At 34.0% G+C, this 24,659-nt stretch overlaps 1 protein-coding gene across 1 annotated transcript in view; it reads right to left on the reverse strand.

Moving 5' to 3' along the window:
- The window catches only part of CNTNAP2 (contactin associated protein 2), a 1,887,185-nt gene that overhangs the window by 1,443,766 nt on the left and 418,760 nt on the right, over window positions 1-24,659 (reverse strand). The window contains exons 7-8 of the mRNA XM_044678981.1: window positions 11,095-11,298; window positions 560-627 (exon numbers count right to left, since the gene is read on the reverse strand). Coding sequence (XP_044534916.1) covers window positions 560-627; window positions 11,095-11,298 — 272 coding nt within the window. The remainder of the gene's footprint in view (window positions 1-559; window positions 628-11,094; window positions 11,299-24,659) is intronic.

Consider the following 24,659-nt stretch of genomic DNA (forward strand, 5'->3'; position numbering starts at 1 on the left):
TTATTAAAAAAAGGCTATTATCAAGGAACATTAAAATAAGGAGGGGGAAAGTTATAGTCTTTTTTCTAAAATCAGTTATTTTAATAAAAAATGAATGACAAAGGAGAGAAAAGTATACCATTTATGACTTTTAAGAGGAAAGGGAATAAATATTTTTAATGCAAAACATCCATGTGGTAGTTGAGAAGTGAATAAAACATGGGGCCTCCAGTGACCAAAAACTCTTAATGTGTAAAGTAGCATAGTACAATGGGAAATGTTCTTGAAAAGACATCAAGATCTGGATTCTGTATCTGACTCCATGCCTAAATGGAAAAATCCCCATAACTCCCATATTTTGATGCTATTTCCCTATAACACGAGGAGGTTAGGTTAGAGTAGAGTAGAGGTACCACATGAGCTACTTACTTATGGCAACAACATGGGGTCCAACCAGAATTAAATGTAATCAAGAAATATATAATAAAATAGAAAAATACAATAGAAAACAGATAATGTTAGCATGTGCTCTTATAAGTGAATATGTAGCCTGCAGGGATTGTTATGTTCCATAAATAACCTCCATTTCAATTTGAGTTTGGTACCACTGGGGCTGGAGGACTTTGCAGGTTTCCTGAAACTCTAAATCTGTGATTGCATGGGCTTAGATAAAAGCTATTTCCTTACATTGTAACAAAAGTAAGCCAATTATATTGTAATTAAGGAGAGATTCATATTTATTGTTAACTCAAAGGATGCATTTAAATGGCACATTAAAATCAATGACTTATTTACATGCCTAGATATGAACCTGTTTTTAAATGTCTTTTTTAGCTAGCTCCACAGTACAACATTGAATTTCCTTTGTAAATGATTATAATTAGAAGTTATATGAATATTTACATTGTTTAAGCATATACATATATATGTAGAATTATATTTCATGGCATTTTAAGTATATAAGTATATACACATACAAAAATGTATGGGATCTGAGTTAACGACTATAGGAAACTTTCTATGGATAAACTCTCCTAGTGTTAATTTGCTACTCTTAGTATCTCTGCATCTTGTAGTCTGAGATAATTGTCTGAGCAATGACAAGTTAAGTGGATTGATTAGAATTATTTCGATAGTCTATATTAGAGGACGGACTTGCACAGGACATTTTTCATAATACCACATGGCTTCTCTCATATATATATATATATATATATATATTTATATATATATATAGTTAGTTAGTTAGTTAGTTAGTTAGTTAGTGGGAAAAAGCAAGAAGAAAGCAGACAGAACAAATAAAATGTTAAAACCAGGTATCAAAGTAAAAATATTAGGAGAGAGTTAAAATGCTGATCATAGAACAATACTGACAATATTTATAATGAATGTTGGTGTTCCCTTATATATCAATCATCTTCTTTTTCTTTAATTAATAAGAAATTTTTAAAAGTATGATTAAAATATGCCCTTAAATTGATTAATTTGTAATTATTTTATCAGAGATCAGAATATAGGTGTAAAAAATTACAAGAATAACATTAAATTTTGGGGGGTTTTGCACTATATTTAAAATGATAATGATGTCTACATATTACAGTTAATGTGGTTTTCCTTTCTTCCAGCACTTTCCCAATTCGCTCTGTCTATAAGATAAATACAAGGAGCCAAATGTGAGCAGAAGAAGGAAATCAAAATAAGTATGAAAGGGGAAAAAAGAAACACTATAGCCTCAGTACAAAATCTATGAAATATTGTTTTCATAATTTTTTAGGCCAGAAGGCATAGCAGAAACTGGATAGAAGAGCCTAAAATATGGGCATGAAATTAAAGAGGGCCAATAGAATGCTAAACTCCCCGACCTTTGATTAAATGAGTTTCCATTTTTATCGCCTTTTTGAGGTGTTCCAGTTTCCCTCTGGAAGAAAAGTGTTCCCCTAAGAGGAGGGAATGGACTTTTGTTCACAATAACATTTGGTTTGTTTCTTTGTCTTAGACAATAATGTCTTACACATGGTGGACAAGGAACACACAGAAGGGAAATAAATAGTTTTTAGCTTGACCAATTTTAAAGAAAAAAACAAAAAAACTACATATTGAGTTTGAACTAGTTTGTTTAGTTACTCAATGAGGTACTGACAATAAGCTAAGGATCACACAGATGTGCTCAGTTGGAGTGGGTAATGTAATTATTTACTTTTTCCTTCAGTCTGTTTCACTAAATGCTTTATAGGCCAGCAACAATGAAGAATTTGCAATCTGTGGCTGCATATAAAATGCTGTCCCAGAACCACAAATTAAAAACAACAACAACAACAACAACAGCAACAAACTTAGCCTAAAGAAACTGAAAGTTTCATTTGTTTGTTTGGGGACTATCTGGCATATATAACATTGCCTAGATATTGCAACTGGTATTTTAATGATATTGCTAAATATCACTAAATATTGTGAAATCCTACATGTGTAGTATTCAGTCATTAGGAGTATTTATAACACTTCTTCTAGAGGTGGTTCCTTTAAATTTTTTCACTTAATTCAGTCTATTCTATTCTATTCTATTTTTATTTTTTTAAACCCTTAACTTCTGTATATTGGCTCCAAGGCAGAAGATTGGTAAGGGTGGGCAATGGGGGTCAAGTGAATTGCCCAGGGTCATACAGCTGGGAAGTGTCTGAGGCCTGATTTGAACCTAGGACCTCCCATCTCTAGGCCTGATGCTCAATCCACTGAGCTACCCAGCTGCCCCAATTCAGTCTATTCTAAAACAATAGAAATTTTGTACACTCTTATAGATTATCCTGCTGATCTGGGATTAAAGATTCAGTGGCTAGAGATTGCCATATTGACTACCATGATGAACATCTTAAATTTAATGGTGAAGATTATTTTGATGTTTCATTTGTAGAATTATGGGAATATAAATTTGGGAAATGCTTTCATGACTACTGTACATAGTAGGAATAAATTCTATATTACAGCATAGAACAATTAAATCAGCATGTTTTTTTTTCTGATTTATGTTAAAGTTAATAAACCTATATTCTTTTTTAAGTTTATTTAATTAATTAAGAATATTTTTCCATAGTTTAAATTAATCATTTTCCACTGGGTTTTACATGTTTTATTGACCAAGACCTATTTCCATATTATTAGTATTTGCACCAGGCTGATTGTTTAGAGTCTGCATCCCCAATCATATCCCCATTGACCCATGTGATCAAGCAGTTCAGTTGTTTTTCTTCTATATTTCTACTACCACAGTTCTTTCTCTGGATCTAGATAGTGTTCTTTCTCATAAGTCCTTCAGAATTGTCCTGGATCTTTGCTGCTAGTAGAGAAGTCCATTACATTTGATTGTGCCACAGTCTATCCGTCTCTGTGTATAATTTTCTCCTGGTTCTATTCCTTTCACTCTACATCAATTCCTGGAGGATGTTCCAGTCTACATGGAATTTGGCCAGTTTATTATTCTTTTTTTTTATATATAATTTTTTTTTTAATTTTTAACCCTTGTACTTTGGTGTATTGTCTCATAGGTGGAAGATTGGTAAGGGTGGGCAATGGGGGTCAAGTGACTTGCCCAGGGTCACACAGCTGGGAAGTGGCTGAGGCCAGGTTTGAACCTAGGACCTCCTGTCTCTAGGCCTGACTCTTACTCCACTGAGCTACCCAGCTGCCCCAGTTCATTATTCTTTTGAGCACAATAGTATTCCATCACCAACAGGTACCACAATTTGTTCAGCCATTCCCCAATCAAAAGGTATCTCCTCATTTTCCAATTTTTCCACCATAAAGAACGTGGCTATAAATATTTTTACACAAGTCTTTTTCCTTATGATCTCGCTAGGGTATAAACCCAGCAGTGGTATGACTGGATAACAAAGGGCAGGTGGTCTTTTAAAGCCCTTTGGGAATAGTTCCAGATTGCCATCCAAAATGGTTGGATCAATTCACAACTCTACCAGCAATGCATCAATGTCCCAATTTTGCCACATCCCCTACAACATCTGTTACTTTGCTTTGCTGTCATATTAGGCAATCCCCTAGGTGTGAGGTAGTATCTCAGACTTGTTTTGATTTGTATTTCTGTAATTATGAGACTTAGAGCATTTTTTAATGTGTTTATTGATATTTTTTATTTCTTTATCTGAAAACTGCCTATTCAGGTCCCTTGCTCATCTATTAATTGGGGAATTCCTTGATTTCTTTGAACAATTGATTTGGCTCCTTATAAATTTGAGTAATTAAATCTTTGTCAGAGGATTTTGTTATAAAGATTTTTTTTCCTAATTTATTGCTTTCCTTCTAGTTTTTGTTGTATTGGTTTTGTTTGTACAAGACCTTTTTAATTTAATGAAATAAAAATTATTAATTTTACATTTTGTAATATTCTCTATCTCTTGCTTGGTCTTAAAATCTTTCATTTCCTATAGATCTGACAGGAAAACTAGTCTATGTTCACCTAACTTACTTATAGTTTCCTTCTTTATATTTAAGTCATTCACCCATTCTGAATTTATCTTGGTGTAGTATATGAGATGTTGATCTAAACCTAAAGTCTCCCATACTGTTTTCCAGTTTTCCCAGCAGTTTTTGTCAAATAGTGAGTCCTTGTCCCAAAAGCTAGGATCTTTGGGTTTATTGAACACTGTCTTGCTGATGTCATTTACCCCAAGTCTATTCCACTGATCTTCCATTCTGTCTCTTAGCCAATACTGTAGTGTTTTGGTGACCACTGTTTGATACAGTTTAAGATCTAGTACTGCTAGGTCCCCCTCCTTCACATTTTTTTTTCATTATTTCCCTTGATATCCTTGATCTTTTGTTCTTTCAAATGAACATTATTATACTTTTTGCTAATTCAGTAAAAAAGGTTTCTTGGTAGTTTTATAGGTATGGAACTGAATAAATAAATTAATTTGAGTAGGATCATCATTTTTATTATGTTAGCTCATCCTGTCCATGAACAATTAATGTTTTTCCAATTTTTTAGATCTAATTTTAATTGTGTGGAAAGTGCTTTGTAGTTGTGTTCATATAGTTCCTGTGTTTGTCTTGGCAAATAGATTCCTAAATATTTTACATTATATAGCATGATTTTAAGTGTAATTTCTCTTTCTAACTCTTGCAGCTGCAATGTATTGGAAATATATAGAAATGCTGATGGTTTATGTGGGTTTATTTGTTTCCTGAAACTTTGCTAAAGCTGTTGATTATTTCTACTAGCTTTTTTAGTTGATTCTTTAGGATTCTTTAATTTCTTTTTCTGAATCAGGATTATTTAAATATTGTATTTCTTCTTGTGTTAATCTAGGCAATTAATATTTTTGTAAATAATCATCCATATCACCTAGATTGCCATATTTATTGCCACATAATTGGGCAAAATAGTTCTTAATAATTACCTTAATTTACTGTTCATTAGAGGTGAGGTCGTCCTTTTCATTTTTGATATTGTTAACTTGGTTTTCTTCTTTCCTTTTTTTATTAGATTAACCAGTACTTTATCTGTTTTGTTTGTTTTTTCAAAGTGTCAGTTTGTAATCTAATTTATTAATTCAATAGTTCTTTCACTTTCAATTTTATTAATTTCTCCTTTAATTTTTAGGATTTCTAATTTAGCTTTTATCTGGGGATTTTTATTTGACCTCTTTCTAATTTTTTAATTTGCATGCCCAATTCATTGACCTATTCCCTCACTGATTTGTTAATATATGCACTTATGAATATAAATTTCTTCCTGAACACTGCTTTGGCTGCATCCCATAGATTTTTATATGATATCTCCTCATTGTTTTGTTCTTTAACCAACTAATTTTGGAGAATCATATTATTTAATTTCCAATTAATTTTTGATTTGCCTACCCATGTACAATTACTAATTATTATTTTTTGCATTATGATCTGAAAAGGTTGCAATTAATTTTTCTGCTTTTTTTTCCATTTGTTTCCTATGTTTTTATGTTCTCCTACATGGTCTATCTTTGTGAATGTACAATGTGCTGCTGAAAAGAAGGAACATTCATTTTTGTCCCTATTTATTTTTCTCCATATTTCTATTAACTCTAAGTTTTCTTTGATTTCATTCACATCTCTTACCTCCTTCTTATTTATTTTTTTCATTTGATTTATCTAGATCTAATAGAGGAAGGTTCAAGTCTCCTACTAGTGTAGTTTTACTATCTATTTCCTCCTTAAGCTCCACTAGTTTCTCCTTTAGAAATCTTGATGCTATTGTATAAATAGAATTAGCTCTAGCCCATTCATAGTCAAACTCTACTTACCCTAGGCATAGAGATGATGTCATCCCCGTCTCCCTTAGTGGGGAGGGGGATGGAGTTACCCACACGTGACAATAAGTAACAAATCAAGAACAAGGGAGTGCCCTTTGGGCAGTCCAAATTAGTGCAGAAGCTGCCATTTGTCCACTTGAATTAGAGGTGGACCCACAGGAAGTGGCGAAAGACACTTTCTCTTCAAGTACGTTGGTTACTTCCTGCTAAAGGGAGTTCCTGCTTTGAACTTGATGCTGAAGCATCTCGTATGAGACCACAGGCAGCTTCTACTCTGAATGGTCACGTGGGTAAGTTAGGCTGACTTCTTGGGCCTACCTTGGCGTTTCCAAACTCTACTTTTAAGTAGGCTCTAGCCTGATTGCTAGGCCTTGTGACTTGTAGCCTCATTTATTTAGCCTTCTAACCTTCTCTCTCTGTCCAGGCCTCTGCAGGCCTGGATTAGCCTCTCCCTCACTCTATTTCCCTACCTTTTACCCTCCTAATTGTAAATAAACTACCTTAAACCCGGTCCTGACTTGGGTCTAATTTAATTACAGAATTAACCTGAATTGTTGATTCCTGGTGGCCACACTTTTTAATTATATATCTATAAATACCTAAAGTCTCCCTCTTACACTATAGCATTTGGTGCATACATGTTGAGTACTGATATTTCCTCATTATCTATACTGCCTTTTATCAGGATGTAATTACATTCCATATCTCTTTTAATCAGATTTATTTTTACTTTGGCTTTATCAGACATCATGATTGTGACTCCTGCTTTCTTTTTCTCAGTTGATGCCCAATAGATTTTGCTCCAGCCTCTTATCTTTACCCTGTGTGTGTCTATCTGCCTCATGTGTGTTTCTTCTAGACAATATATGGTAAGATTTTGATTTCTGATCCACTCTACTAGTTGCTTCTCTTTTATAGGTGAGTTTATCCCATTCACATTCAGAATTTTGATCAATACCTGTGTATGACGACCATTTTGATTTCCTCTCCTAGTCTTGCCCTTCCTTCTTTCACTATTTCCTTCAACACCAGAGTTTTGCTTTTAATCAATCCCCCTATTCCCCACCCTTATTTTACTTCCCTTTCCATCCCCTCCCTTCTTATTCCTCTTATATTTTTCTGTAGGGTCTATTGAATTCCCTCCCCTCTCTTTTTCTCTCCCTGTTGGTACTCCCTGCCCCAGTCACCCACTAAATTTTCCCCTCTGAAAATTACCCCTTTTGGGTAAGATAGAATTTGATACTCCAATGGATCTAGATGCTCTTCCCTCTCAGAGTTGATTCTACTGTGAGTAGGTGATGGCAAACCTATGACATACGTGTCAGCACTGACAAGCAAAGCCATTTGATGACATGCGGCCACATGAGGCCACATACAGAATATTGACACACCAAGCTTAAAAGGTTGCCCATCACTGGTTTAAGTATTAACTATTAGCACCTTCTTTCTCATCTTCTTATAATACAATTCTTCCCCTCCCCCTCTCATGTGCCTCTTTTTATAGTATAATTTATTCTATTTTTCTTATTCCTTCAAGTTTTGCTCTATAACCACTCCCTCTTTCTTTTTTTACATATCATCTTAAACTACTTTGTACCCCAACCACCACTTATGAATAATTCTTCTAACTACTATGATAGTTAATCCAGTTTTTGAGAGTTACAGATATCATATTTTAATATAAAATATAAACAATCTGACCTTATTGAAGCCCTTAAAAGAAAATATTTTTATTTTCTCTTTTTTATTTACCTTTTCATGTTTCTCTTGAGTTTTGCATTTGGACATCAAATTTTCCATTTAGTTCTGGTTTTTTCTTTACAAATACTTTACAAATACGGAAATCTTCTATTTTGTTAAATGCCCATACTTTTCCCTGGAAGTATATAGTCAGTTTTGATGGTGATCCTTGGTTGTAGGCCCATTTTCTTGCCTTTCTGAATATCATATTCCAAACCTTGTGGTCCTTTAGTGTAGAGCTGCCAGATCCTTTGTAATCCTTATTGTTGATCTTTGATAACTAAATTATCTCTTTCTGTTTTCTTGCAATATTTTCTCCTTAGCTTGGAAGCTCTTGAATTTGGCAATTACATTCCTGGAGACTGTCTTTTGAGGATTAATGTAGAGTGTGATCTATGGATTCTTTCAATGTGCATTTTGCCCTCTTGTTCAAGAATATCAGGGCAGTTTTCTTGGATAATTTCTTGTAGCATGATGTCAAGGCCTCTGTATTTTCCCAGATTTTCTGGTAGACAAACAATTCTCAAATTGTCTCTCCTAGATCTGTTCTTCAAGTAAGCCATCTTTTCAATGAGATAGTTCATGTTTTGTTCTAATATGTCATTCATTTGACTTTGCTTTATTAATTCTTGCTGTTTTGTGAGATCATTAGCTTCTACTTGCCCAATTCCAGTTTTTAAAGACTGATTTTCAGCGACGATCTTTTGATTTCCCTTTTTGGTTTGATCCATCTTGCTTTTTATAGTTTCTAGCACATCAATTCTGGTCTTCAATTTGCTTATCGTTTCATTTGATTTCTGGGTTTCTCTTTCAAAATAGGAGATTCTGTCTTTTAAACTGTTATTTTCATTTTACACTATTTCCCACTTTTCTTGCCAAGTTCCTTCTATCTTTCTCATTTGGTTCATTAACTCAAATATGAGCTCCTCAAGAGCTTGTGACCAGTTTACATATTTTTTGGAGGGTTTGGAAGTGTTTGCTTGTTTATCATCTTCTGTTGTCTCTCTGTAGTCTAGCTTTTTTCTCCATAGAAATTATCCAGGGTCAGAGGCTTTTTTTCTTTGTTTCCTTTTGGGGTTTTTTTTGGTAGTTCTAGATTGTAATTATTGGGTATTGGTGGCCATTGTTTTGTTAATTTTTACTTACCTTCCTAGTCAGAAATCTAAGTGAGGAGGGTAGGCAGGTCTTTGTGTTGAGCTACAGAGGGATTTTTGCCCTGAGGCTATTTTTCAGTCTCTGTTGTGTCTCTTGTCTGCAGTCACTTTCTGCCCTACCTCAGAGCTCAAACTCTGTGTTCCTTAGCCTCCTGATGTCCCAAGTCTCGCTGCTCTATGGGTGTCCCCAGTCAGACCCTGAGAACCTAGAAATTGCCCCCCACTCACTCTGATACTGTGTTCACTCTGACTCTGGCACTGTAGGTGGAATGGGGGAGGGGTGATCAGCTCACACTTTGGAAGGAGCAATTTTACCCCCTTATAGCAGGGAATGCTCAAACCCTGTGTACCTTCAAGGCTGTACCCTACTGATGAGCCCCTTTACTCATCTGATTTTGGTTTTTTCCTTTTGAGGCACTTTATGTCAGTAGGTGGTCAGATGAGGAAGCCCTTTGCTTTTACACTGTGGCCATTTTAGTCTGGAATTCTCAATATGCATATATTTCTACAATTCAATTCCAAGTATAAAGGCTAAACAAAGTTTTAAAGAAGAGAAAATTGCTACTCTTCTATTTGAATTATCATCTGTATATCTGGGCAAATCTTCTTTATTTGTGGAGGAGATTATCTCTTTTCAGAATAAAATTACACAGAACAATGTATATGGTAGAATTTTATTAAGATAAAGTTTTTGCTATTTTAGTTTTATTGTTGGTATAATTCTTGTGGTTATTGTTTTGGGTACATACATTAGAATGTATCTATGTAGGGATCTTTTTGATAAGGAGATTATCTTAACAATTTAATTATAGCACAAATCAAATCAAATCCTTACTCTTTAAAAAATAACCCCGTATTTGGAAGGCCCAATATCACAGGGGTAATATTGAACCCAGGTATAGACTGTATAATTATCTCTGCATCTTTAAGGAAATTATATCATAGTGAATAGAATGCCAGACTTAGACTTAGGAAAACAGAAGTTCGAATCCAGCCTCAGACACTTAAAAATTGTGTGACTGGGCAGGTTATTTAACTTCTATTTATCTCAATATTTTCATTTGTAAAATGAAATGATAATAGCCTCTATTTCCCATGGCTGTTGTAAGAATCAAATAAAACAATAATTGAAAATCACTGTAGTGCATGACATACAGTAAATGCTTATATAAAGGATATCAGTCATTATTATTAGCATTGCTATCCTGTCTTTGTTTTCCCTAATATAAAAATAGTGAGAATATTTACATTATTAATCTGAAAAAGCCATTTTAAATAAAGTCTTTTGTAAACTGTACTGTGTTACATAATATAAACTCCTCCTAGTAGTGGTGATGATTATCTAAGTAAAGTTTTGCAAGATAAAAAGAATCTATTCTTCAACTCAAGTGTTCCTATTTCAGCTTTGATTGTATTATATATCTCCAGAATAAAAAAAATTTAAAGGACTGTAGATCACATCATGCTTTGCCTAAATTGTAGTTTTTGAATATCAGTATCTGTTTTGGCTAGCATTTTCAATTTTATTTTCCATTTATATCAATAAGTAATAATCAAAACAGGTTAAATATTAATATCATGAAAACATTTTTCTTAACTTTTTTTTTCTGATTTTGACACATCCATCATTTTTCAATAAACACTAACCCTTTCCAGCCTTCCCTACCTCCTTCCTCCAAGCAGTTTGCAGATGACTTAGTTAAGTAGATGGAGTGCTGAATTTAGAGTCAGGAAAACCTAGGTTCAGATTTAGCCTCTGGCAATTATCAGTTGAGTTATCATAGGAAAGCCATCCAAACTCTCTTGGCTTCCATGAGTTATTTCTCTGACTTACCTGCAGTAGCAAAATTTATGGGTCCAGTAAAACAGTGCATTCACATTGTAAATTCAAAACAAAAGGAATGAATGAGGTGATTGGAGCCTACCCAGGTTTAAGTTGAGGACCAACTTGGCTTTTTTCAGTTCCAAGGTAATATAATCTCCTTGCTGTCCTTCTCCATGGAAGATTACCCCTTCACTCTCTGAGGTTTTAAATTTCAAAGAAATGACATCTTTCAGAGTTTTCATCTTCTTATTCTTGAATCTGTAGGGTAGTACAACATGGCCATCAAAATTGATAACATCGGCCCCTGAGGGAAGAAAAAACATTGTTGCTGAGTCATGTATATTGTCGTCCAGTGTCCAGCAAACACACTTCCATTGGGCTATAGGTATAACAGTTCTAATTCTATTTTTTTTAAATATCTGCTATTAAAAACATGAGTAAATTTGTTAATTTGAATTTTAGTTCTTTCTAATAGAGACACTGGCAATGTTAACTCATACAATTTTTATGGGGAGTAGTTAATGAAATATTACCATGAAACCTCTACAAATAAAAAGTGCTATATCAGTTTTACCATTAATCACATATCCAATTAGTATGGCAAATATTTCAAAAACTTTTTTTTTTGGTTGAAGAACAAAAGGAAAAAAGTAAAATGGCCGACTCATATGTGGGATGATATTTTTAATGCGTTTTTTTTTTTTTGGCATGGATGAGGAAAGTTCTTGATCATCTTCATGAAAAAATTTGTCTCTTTTGATTGACTTTCTCCTACCAAAGGAGAAATAAGAATGCTCTGTAAATTTATTTAATGATAGGCCAATTTTTACTGACAGGTTTTCTCCCCCATTCATCTTTCAAATACCCCTCTACCATCATCTGAGTTTAATGACTAATAAAACCTTAAGAATTATCTTAAAGTTTGTCCCTGGGCATCATATCTGGCCCCAAACCATTATTAGCTCTCTGCATTCTGGGTGAGGAAGCAGACTGCAATCTCTTCTCCTATATCCAACAAAGACATTTCCACTAACCAAGTCAAGAAGCATATGTGTATGTGAGGGTGCCAAATAGCTACTTTATAGTTTAGATTTTTTGTTATTAAGAAGTATAAATTGTACTATGTGCTATGTAACTACACATTATTACTGGCATTGTTAGAGGATTTGAAAATGAAGATTATTATTTTATTTCTAAAATAGAAGGGAAAAAAGAAAATAGATAATTTCTAAATACTTTTAAAAAGTATGTTGCCCACTTCACAAATATTCAATTAAAACATTTCATCATATCACTACTGCCTAAATCACATAAAGACTATAAAAACATGCAGTCTTATAAATCTAGTGTTTTTGAGCCTAGCTTTGAATGCTTCTTGTCCTGATTTCTACCACTTAAGGTTCTCAGACTTTCTAGTTTTCCTAAGCCCTTTGCATCTACCTTTTCCTATAAGAGGATTTTCCTGGTAAATCCTCTCACTTAGAGTTTAGTCTTCTTCCCATCGCTTCCAAATAATTTTGTATATATTTTTATTAAATTATCTATGTGCATTTTGCTACTCAAAGTAGAAGTAAAATTCCTGGAAATAAGGGATTATTTCATTATTTTCTTGTTGAATGGATTTAAATTTGATTGTTACAGTAAATCAAGACAAAAATTCAATGACATTTATTTGGCTGAATCTGGGTGGAAGAATGATAGATTTGTATTCTAGCTCTGCTGTTTATTACCATATTATCTTAGGGAAATTATGTAATTTCTCTGAGCCTCAGTTTCCTTATCTGCAAAATGAGAAAACTGGACTAAATGATATCTAAATCTTCCCCAGATAAAAATTAATATTATTCAACAAGCAACAATGTAATATGCTATGTCCTCGGCATATAGCAACAAAATTTTGTTAAAAGTTCTCATCTTCAAGAAGCTTATAGTCTAGCAGAGAATTCCTTCATTCCTATGATAGGCATTTATTTGCTAATTTATTTTTTAACTACTTAAGGGTCATATTTTCTTTTTATACTTTTTCTATTTGGCTTTTATTTTACTTTTGAAACTCTAGTAATATAAGCCATTTAAGTTCTCTGAGAATCATGCCATCATATACAGTATTTAAGATCATCTCTCAGTCTTTGGGCATGACAATATCTATACTAACACAGGCTGAGTCAGAAAATAGTTCATACTGCCTCAAAAGTCATCAGAGAAAGATGTACAAATTTCCTTTTCTAGGCCTGATTGTAGATCACATTTAAGTTATTATTCTTTTAATAATACTATACAACCATCTCTTCCAGTGCTATTTGGTGATTGCTTCATGAGCAATGTCCTCTCTTATGCTATATGGCATGCTGACATTTTTGCTTATAATTTTAAAAGATGTTGTTAATGAAAATTTTCACTCTTTCACTATCTTGCCTTATAAACTGCAAAAAGGAATTTTGTTACATGTTTCTCCCCACTTCCCAAAGTTATGCTTGAGATTAATTTTCCCTTTACACATTCAGGGAATTCATTGGCCTCAGCACCTTTTATCATTGACAAGATTTCAAACATGCAAATGCTAATAGTGCTTGTTTTTTATTTTTCCTTCTTACACGAGGCTATAGGACATACGACACCTCATCAACATAAGTAAATGAGGAAAATAAAATCTAAAACAGCAATGAAAAGACTAGTTTAAGCTTTCCATTTCAGTTCTGCTTGTCATAATTTTATACCTCCCCATAAAATGACTCCTGAATCTACAGATCTGTAGAGGAATAATCAGCCACTAAATTTTGGCTTCTGCTAAGACTGCAAAGCCAATTTAGTATGTAAATTTTTGACTTCATCAAATATTTGGTCAGTGATATTCCAGTTGCAAAATGTTTATCGTTTGTGATGAGAAGAAAAAAGGGCAGAATGTATGGAATTTGATTTCTAGACATTAGGTAGAATTTATGACCTAGTAAATAGAAGGGAGTCACTTTTTAGTATTGAAAAGTGAGCCTAGGAAAGTATTTGAGAGGGAAAAAATTTGTTACAAAGTCAAGTTTATTATCAAGGCTATAGAAGTGAAGATTGAATAATTCCATACTATCAAATATTTGTGTTATACATTAATAAGCACAAAAATCTCAACTCTATCAGAGAGATTATATTCTCAGAATCTTAGTAAAGAAGTCCTACATTTTCTTTGAAACCCAACTTCAAAATTGACTAAAGATAGCAGGAAAGTGACATCTAATTGACGTCACAAGCCCTACTACTTGTTTGTTTAAATTTAGAGGCAGTGAAGAGAAAATAAAAAGCTTTATAGTTAACAGTTTGATTTACTTGCTTTTTAGATGTGGCCGATCTTGTTTTGTATAGGCTGGAAGTACACTGGCCACTCCAAGTTCCAATGCTAGTACTGATTAGCATGGCTTCTCTGTGCTTCATTTCTGACTTGGGATGGACTGCAGCTCTCAGGGGCTCAGCATACTGTTGGCAGACTTAACCTGAGCTACTTTAGTGCTATGTGATCCAGAACTCCTAAACTCAAAAGCTACCAGCCTCCAAGACTGAAGGGATTACATGCATGCACCACCACATCCGATTATAGTCAATGCTTAGAGACTGGAAAATGCCACATAATGCTCACAGCCTTATGCAAATCAGAATATTTGAGGGAAAAAACTCCATGTGTGACTAGTCTATTTCCATTCAGGGGAAGAAGTGAATCAGACACAAACAGGTTGATCAAGGGTATAACTTGGAATAATCATAGGTGGGGCAAATTCAATTAGAAGTTAGAATAGTTAGCACAATGTAGCCAACAATTTGACCAGCTGATGCACTGGGGCTGGGTCAAGGAGACAGGCCATTCCTTGGTATATATTTTTATACTTCTGTGGGGGCTTAGAGGGGAATATGATAAAGTTTAGGGCTTGAATCTGGGAAAAGTAGCCTAGATTCATTCACGGGAGTTATAGACAAGCTGGATATGGAAATGAGATCTGGGGATACTTACCCCCATATAGACATGTACTTGAGTTAGGCATTTTATCATCCTAGGGCAAAATTTCTCTTTCCTTTTGCTATTTTTAGGTATACAATTGAGAATTGGTCAGAGATAGTTCCCACAGCCAGGACTCTGCAAAGTAATTAATTTCTTCCTCAACTATCTGTTTGCTTAAATGGAAACTATGACTTTTGCATATCCCACAATTTCTAGGAATGAGCCTGGGGGTGGGGTAGGAGAGTATTTCTAAGACTTTAGAACATTCTAAAATGACACACATAAAATGCTCGGTTTTTAGCTCTCTTACTCAAAAAAACAAAAACGTATCAATCACTATATAATAATATATTGTTCTTGTTTTTTGGTTTAAAAAAAAAAACAACAACTTTTTTTATTTTTTACCCTGATTGCTTATCACTCCCTAGGATTAAGTTTTCTAATGCAGTGATTAAATATGTAGGGAAGAATTGTTTAAGCAGTCAGAACAACAATAATGGCTAGCTGAGAAATGAATGTGTAAAATCACAGTGTTCCCACTACATTTGTTTCTAAATATATCTTTTAGCTTTGGTAGCATGCCCAAGAAAGTCATCAAGACACCATGGTAGAAAGGACAAAGTTTTCTACACTTCCATTATTAGATAGTTCTTAGCCTAAATTCTCTAATATATCAATTTTTCCCTGACTCCCCTGAAAAAATAAAATAAAATTGAACATTCAAAAAGTAATAATAATTTTAAATATTGATGTAATTTTTTTAATATAGTCTTTTTTCTAATTTAAAAAAATTATGGTTGACTAGTTTATACATTCCATACCTATCATCTACACTTACTTCTCTCCCTAAAAGAAGAAATATGTTTCAGTCATAGAATAAGCAAATATTTATTAAGACCTTAAAATGATGCCAAAGCCTATGCTAACTACTGAGTGTATATGACAAAAAAACAAACAAACAAAACAAAACAAAAAACCAGTCCTGGCCCTTACTCAGCTTACATCTAGAATGGAGAAGACAAGATGTAAAAAACAAAGCAAAAACAAAAACAACCAAATACATATAAGCTACATGCAGAGTAAATGGATGGTACTCTTGGAAGGGAAGGCATTAGAAAGTGAAGAGACTGGGAAAGGCACTGAACTGAGTCTTGAAGGAAGCCATTGAAAATTAAAGGCAGAAGTGAGTGGCACAACATTCCAGACCAATATTAAACAACTGGTTCAAAGGCATGGAAATGGGAAATGGTCTGTTGCATTTAAGAGACTGCAAGAAGGAACAGGTATCTGGATTATAGAGTGAGTAAAAGGCAATAAAATATAAGGAGATAGGGAAAAGGTTATTAAGACTTCTTATGAATTAACAATTCTTAAGAATTAACAAGAAGTCAGCAGAGTTGGTTGAGCCTGAAGGTGATCTGGGCATACCTGTACTTTATAAAAATCACCTTAGAAGCAGAGTGGAGGATGGTAAGGAAAAGGCAAATAGACCAGTTGGAAAGCTACTTAATAGTCCAGGTAAGAGGAAATGACTACTTGAACTAGATTGGTGGTGGTTTTGTGGACAGAGAGAAAGATGTGCTGGTAGAAGAAAAGGTAGAAACTATTAAGGTTCACCATTTGCATTCAGAAAAGATTAGTCATTGAAATTAATGACTGGCCAAATTTTAGGGTTATTGTTCATAATATTTATTTGATCTAGTACAGAAAATTATAATAAAATTTTACTTTTCTTCAAAAATATCTGCTTAAGGTAGGATGGATTCACTTAGTTACACCTTTGTCACTTTATACTGTCATTTTAATCATGCCACATTAGTATAAAATAATAGATCTTAATTCTTTTTATTTTCTAGACTTCTTTGATAGCCTGATGAAGGGCATGGACCCCTTCTATGAATAAAAGTTTTAAATGTATAAAATACGTTCTATAGGATTACAAAGGAAATCTATGTAGTTTATCTATCTGTCTTTCTCTTTCTTCCTTTCTTGTAGAGAGCCATAAATAAACAGTTTAATCTATAAATCCTATCAGATCCAGCTATAGCTGATGATTATAACTAATTGATGACTCCTTTCATTATTAAAAATTTTCCTGTATAATAAATCATTTTAATTTAAAGAAAAGGGTGAAATATGTGGGAAGCCAATAAGAGAATAGAGACCCCTCTTTTGACTCCTTTTGTGATCCTTGTGATATCTTATTGAAAAGTATTGTGGCCTTATTGTAAAGCTTTAAGTTCCTAGCTAACCAGAAGTTAAAAGGGTTAGCACAGTTCCCCTTTGGCTAGGAATGCTGCTGCCTGGTACAGTCAAGGCCAAAACCTTAGCCGGGGCAATTCAACCTTGAGAAAAATATTCCCCAACTTGGCTTTCTGATAAGAACCCAGTCAAAATTTAGCCTTGGCCTTGTTCTGTTCTAAAGCCAATGATCCTTTTTGCATTTTGATATAACATAATTTGTAACTTCTGCGCATCTGTGAAGTTTAGAGGGGGGGTTCTTTTGTGTGAAATGAGTCTTGAAATATATATATATATAATAAACTCCATGATCCTGGAGACAGAGCTGGAAGCACAAGCTAAAAGATGTTCAGTGTCCATTATTTCCTTATCAACTAAACTGTCCTTATCAGATTATCAGAGATGATAAATAGATCTGGAGACTTTAGTCTGTCTGTCTCTGGGTCTCTGTCTCTCTCTGTCTCTCTCTGTCTCTCTTTGTCTCTCTCTCTCTCTCCCTCTCTCTCTCTGTATGTGTGTCTCTTTCATTGTCTATCTGTCATCCATCTTAAAAAATCACATATTCCAGATTAAAAATTCTGATCTAGGACATTATATCAGTGGAAAATAAACTCAGCAGTACTGATGAAGTTTTTAATAATCTTCAAAGAAAATCCCAAAGTACAAATAAATGGGATGTTGGATCTATATCCCAAGGTATTTACCATTTGATACATGTGAGTAACTGTGATCTTTTTAATTTTTAGGTGCATATGACTTGGCCCAAGGCAAAAGTATAAATTTCTATTCTGATTTCATGGAAGTATACAATATCTGTCAAGTAGAGAGACTTTTGGACATTAGTTAATTAATATTTATAATGATCTTAAATCAGGAGGATACATTATTGAAGAAGAATGGAACAGATATTAAGAATCTGAATGGTGAGAAAGGACTAAGAAAGAAACTGTAAATTACTCTTTTCACTTTAAAGATGAAAGGGAGGCACTTGACAATGCTGGAAAGAAAAGTCATTGATCATTTACTATCTGTGAAGATTCTAATCCAAAGCAAATAAATAAATGGAAATGGATTTTAATTATTTTTTTCTAATTTTAGTCATTTTTTAAAGCTTCTGAGTTGTTTGTATGAATATGATCATATATCCTGAATGAGAATATTATATGTTTGAAATCAGTCAGTGCTACCCTAATCCTTATTTTATTTAGGGAAAGACAGAAAATTATATTTTTCTTTTATAAGGCCAAGGTATGGACAGCAGTAATCCTGTGAAGCCAGAAGAGTTATTATATTTCTCTTTTCCACTTCACCTTACTTGGTGATGCTCCTCCCCTTCTCAGCCTCTAGCATCTTCATACTACTCTTTCTATCCATTCTGTTGTCAAGAGTCATATTCCGTTTGATGCTTTCAGTTATAAAAAAGTATGATTTACTAATGATAGTAGGCTTAAGAGGTTATTAATTCTTACTTTCTTTTTTTCCTTTTCATAAAATTTACCTTCCATCATAGAATCAATATTGTATATTTGTTTCAAGGCAGAAGAGTGATAAAGGCTGGTTGGGGTTAGGGAAGGAAGGTTTTAAGTGACTTATCCAGGGTCACACAGCTAGGAGGTATCAGGTCAGATTTGAATACAAGATCTTCTATTTATATATAACTTACAATCCACTGAGCCACCTAGCTGACCCCAGACCATTCCTTTCTAATTGTGGAATACTCTAGAGAGGATCAACCACTTTTTAAAAAATGTAGTAATCATTCAATAAATATCAAAATGAATTCTTTCTCTTCTGGCTAAAGAAATAAAAATGCCATAGTGTAATCCCAGTACCATTTCAATAGGGAAGTTATTTCTTGGTTAGTCAGGCCTTTTAGGAAGCCTTCAAATCATATAGCTATTTATTTATAAAGGTGGTCAGGTGTATTTTCTAATACGATTCTTATATGAATAAAACTTTTTTATTTCAAAAAATATTTTGTTGACTATTAAATCTATATGTAAAAAATACTGTTAAGAATTTACTATGAAGTAGATATTATTTCATCTAAGAGGAATGATTTCTGAACAAATTTTAATTTATTATTTCAAATAGAAGGTGGTCTGATAGTTACAATGTTTTAAAAGGGAATATATGATGTAAGGTATATGTTAATATGCATAAATTCTGTTTCTTAAGCAACAAATATAAATTTTAAGATCATATTAATCCTGGCTTTCAAAAACTGATTTAGAATTTTAGAATCCTAATTTAAGGATTTCAAATGCAAGAATTAATACAATTCATCTTTTCTTCCATTTAGGAAGGTATCCATTATTGACTCAGGGTAGTACAAAGAGGAATGAATTTATGTTACTTGATTATAGTTGTTATTTTGTTGGGGGTTTAGCAGTGAGGGGGCTAGACTTAGAATTTCTCTGGTATAGTGAGCTCCTTGTATTTCTTTATCAATACAGATCAGTAATTTACTTCAATTTACTCTCTTAGAAAAGTTTTCTGGGGCACTTCGAATTTAAGTGACTTGCCCCTAGACCTATATGCAGTATGTGATGTAGGTAGGATTTAAATTCAATTCTTTCTGACTCTGTGGCCATGTTCTCTTTTGATTATATTACAAAACCTCTTGTGCCAATGTTTAGGGACCCAAAAGGGATCCCATGATATTTTTTGGGGGAGGAACAATCTGAGAACATGTTCCAACTATTGTGGAAAAATATGTTTTGTAGACTTTAGTTATCAAAATATATAAAATATATTAATGTATTACTATATGATTTAATTGTAGTAAAAAAGAATGCAAAATTCGAGGGAGAGAGAACCATGGTTACTATTGAGAAGCTAACGGCTCTGTTAAGAACTGCTTTCCAACAAAGCTTGAATAAGATATTCTTATGAGATAACCTCTGAATTTTTTTTTGGCTGATGAACTCTGAATCCCATTTTTGATCCTGACAACATCTAAACTCAATATCAGCTCTGATAACCACTGAACTCCAGGACTCCTCTGTTGAAGATTTGGCAAACAAGATCCAGGCCAGATGTCCAGGTCAAATCATGCTGATCATCTAAAACTAGCCCTATATAAAAGGAAGTGCTCTGTAACTTAGAATCATATCCTGCTTCTTTAGCTGTCTCACCTTTACTGCTTATTTGCTCATTATGCTCTATCTTAAACGTTTGTAGTTGCTGTGATATTATATGTGAACGCTAATGATTTGTAACACTAGGAATGGAACACATTTGACTTAATTTTTAACCTGGAATTCCATCCTATCCTCCATATTAGTACACTTCAAACATCAATCTCATCAATTTTTTTATCATTCTAGTTTCTACTCTCATAACAATTTCAGTATTTTATAGCTAATTGAAAAGAAATAGATTGTACTATATGACATGTCCTAGAAGAAAAGGGGTTTAAACCTGAAGCATAGTAAGAGGTATTCTCAATTAAGGAATGAACAGAGTGTTTTAAGTACCTCTATGGGGAGGGATTCATCCAAGTCCTTTACTATTACATCAAGAAAGACAGATCTGCTTCTGCACTTTGGCAATACCTATTCAGAGCACCATCAACTGTTACCAGCAAGACTCATTCCTTTTGCTCTTAAAATATTCAATAGTTATTTCTTGATGACTGATTAATCAGTCTCTTATTGTACAGTGAGAAGGATTCAGACCTTAAGCTGGTAGGTGGCTGGGATATATTGGGTTATGGCTGGAATCACCCTTTGCCCCAGACAACTCATAGAGCCTAATTTATTGTGTCATCTTAAGGGCTCTGTGATAGGTGAAATATTTTACTTCCAAAGTACCCTAGGGATCCATCTGTGCTTCTTCTTAGATTGGTCCAAGGTCCGTTAATTGATAAATAGGCAAGGGACATGAATAGGCAATTCTCAGAAAAAGAAAACAAAACTATCAATAAGCACATGAGAAAGTGTTCTAAATATCTAATAATTAGAGAAATGCAAATCAAAACAACTCTGAGGTATCACCTCTCACCCAGCAGATTGGCTAAAATGAAAGCAGGTGAGAGTAATGGATGTTGGAGGGGATGTGGCGAAATTGGGACAAAAATGCATTGCTGGTGGAGTTGTGAATTGATCTAACCATTCTGGTTGGCAAATTGGAACTATGCCCAAAGGGCTTTAAAAGACTATCTGCCTTTTGATCCAGCCACATCACTGCTTGGTTTATACCCCAAAGAGATAATAAGGAAAAAGACTTGTACAAAAATGTTTATAGCTGCACTTTTTGTGGTTGCAAAAAATTGGAAAATGAGAGAATGTCCTTAGATTGGGGAATGGCTGAACAAATTGTGGTATCTGTTGGTGATGTGATACTATTGTGCTAAAAGGAATAAAGAACTGGAGGAATTCCATGTGAACTGGAATGACCTCCAGAACTGATGCAGACTGAAAGGAACAGAACAGGAGAACATTATACACAGAGGCTGATACACTGGTACAATCGAACATAACGGACTTCTCTACTAGCAGCAATATAAGACTCCAGAACAAGGATGAGGGACTTATGAGAAAGAAAACTAGCCACATTCAGAGGAAGAACTTTGGGAGGAGAAACACAGAGGAAAAACAATTGCATGAACACATGGGCTGATGGGGATATTATTGGGGATGAAGACACTAAACGATAACTCTAGCCCAACTATCAATAATATGGAATTAGGTCTTAATCAATGAAAAATGTAAAACCAAGTGGAATTGTGTTTTGGCTAAGGAGGACTAGGGGGGCTTGAGGGAAAGCGAAAGAACATGAAACATATAACTATGGGAAAACATTCAAAATTAAAATTAAAATTAAAAAGAAGAATTAGTCCAAGAGCCATATACTTAGGTCATAGGCTTTCTTTATTATTCCATTAAATATTGTGAAGACTATTAAAAGTTCATATTGAGATACCAAGTCTCTTGAGCTTTGTGATGTGTGAACCTGCTTGGCTTAAGTTCAAAGATCTGCCAGCTATAGTCTCTGTTCTAGTCAATTTATCAGTATTTATTTATTAAGCACCTACCTGCTCTACCTAAGCTCTGGGGACACACATAAACACACACACACTCACAGAGCCAAAAAAAAAAAAAAAAAAAAAAAGGTCTCTCCAAGTGCTCAAAGTATGATGGTGGAAACATGTAATCAACTTTGTACAAATATGATATGTGCTGAATAAATTCAAAATTTTCTCAGATGAAATGCTCTGAGTTTAAGGAAGACTAGGAAAGATTTCTTGCAGAAGGTATGACTTTAGCTGAGAATTAAGGGAAACTAATGATTAATTTTTCCTCTTCTGCCACTGTTTCTTGGTATATGTTCTAGCAACCATATTACTTTCCCCTGCTTATTCCTGCTGCCTCAAATTCTAATCCATAATATTGTGTCTTCTAGGGTATCTATCCAAGGGAATAGGGATATCAAGAATAGACTTTTAGGTGCAAATAAAGAGAAGAGTAGCCAGTACCTACTAGATGGAACTTCAACTTAACTATTGTTAAAATCTGTCTCTTCTTGAAACTACCACACCAATGCAACTACCAACAATTTGGAAATAGGTCCTGATCAAGGACACATGATAAAACCAGTGGAAATGTGCATCGGCCATGGGTAGGGGGAGTGCGGGGGGTGAAGGGGAAAGTAGGAGCATGAATCATGTAACCATGTTAAAAATGAATATTAATAAATGTTAAAAAAACAAAAAAAAATCTGTCTCTTCTGGACAATGGATTATCTAATTATCTTTAGGTATGTGTGGGTCTATATGTCTTCTACACTAGAATGTTCCTTTTCTTCATTCTCAATCTTAGGAATGCAAAATCTTTGCATAAATGGGACTGGTGCACTTGGGCACTGTGTCCTGAGCATATTTAAATGGAATTGTCTCCTTAAAGTTAGGGAATCAGCAGACTACTAGGTGACTTTTGGTGTTCCCTTCACATTTTATCACATGCTAACTAGATCCATTCCTAGATCTATTCAAGATGGGCAATTTATTTGATGGGGGAAACAATAAGTGATAATATTTGAGGTTTTTATTTTTTTTATGCTTATGAAAAGGAACAATCTGACTCAACATTCAGTTCATGCCTAAAATTTTATATAGGTAATAGGTGCTAGTTTCACTTTTACTTACAAAAAGTAAGGTTGATTAGGGAAAGTTATAAATTAGAGAATCAAACAAGGTACATATAGGATAATTATTAGTGGAAATGCAGGAAGAAGTAAATTCAGAACAAAACCATAATTCAAGGTTTATAAGAAGAGAGAATACATTAAAAACTTAATAAAAATAACTAATAACAATTGACATTTGTCCAGTGGTGTAGGGTTTGCAAAGTGCTTTACACGTATTATCTAGTTTGTTCCTCCTTAAAAACCTTATCAGGTAAATAATGCTACTTTTTCTCCTTTTTTCAGATAGAGAAACTGAGTCTGTGAATGGCTAAGTGATTTGTCCACAGTGACATAGTTACTAAAAGTTTCAGACATGATTTCAGCTCAAGTCTTTCTGAGTCCATGTCACATTAGTTATCCACTGTGTTATCCAGATTCGCCTATAATAGAAGTAAACAAATGGGAAGTGTGCCACTGGAGGGAATCTATGGAAAAAAGTCTGACCTATTCCAGAGAGTTTAGCATTAAGACCTGGAAAGAGCTCATTGCTGATGGGTTTCCAGACCATAAAAGACTATTTGGCACTCAATAAGCATTTAATAAATGCTGATTGATTAATTGTCTTGAATTAGACCTATCCACCTTTCAGTCATTTATAATTGCAGCTGTACTTCAATTACTGATAAATGTTTATGGAAAAACCAGAGCAGTCTGAGAGATTTCTGACTATAGTATGAACAGACAATATACACTAGACTTTTGCTCACTGACTGACAGGTTCTAGATACCATTGTTTTCTGGTCATGCTAAATTCACTTTAGATAAATACTGAAGTTTTTTTTTTTTTTTTTTTAGGACTGACAATTCATAAACCTTATTATCTATTTATTTTACTACTGTTTGCTTATTTATTTAATTTTCTTTATGTATTGCCATTGCTTAATCCAATGCTGGTCACATGCTAAGTGATTAAGAAATGTTTGCTTGAGTGCCTTATACTGATGAAATCACAAATAGAGTCCAAAAGGATAATTGTGAATGAGAACTAATATCACACAATGGATAAAGAAATGGTCTTGTAGCCAGGAATAATGGGTTCAGGACTTAGCTCTGGCAAACACAAATATCTCATGCACATCACAGGATTTAGGAGCTTACTCCACTCTCTTTCCCTGTAATCTGCAAAATTTGTGTCAAAATTTTGACCCTCCCGGGCTTCCAGGTTAAGATGGCGGCAGAGTAAGAAGCAGCTCTAAACCTCTCCTGACCGAAGCACACAAAACTCCTCAAGGGGACATAAAAACAAGTCCAGACGA

Source organism: Gracilinanus agilis, chromosome 5, assembly GCF_016433145.1.
Source record: "Gracilinanus agilis isolate LMUSP501 chromosome 5, AgileGrace, whole genome shotgun sequence".
Lineage (NCBI taxonomy): Eukaryota > Metazoa > Chordata > Mammalia > Didelphimorphia > Didelphidae > Gracilinanus > Gracilinanus agilis.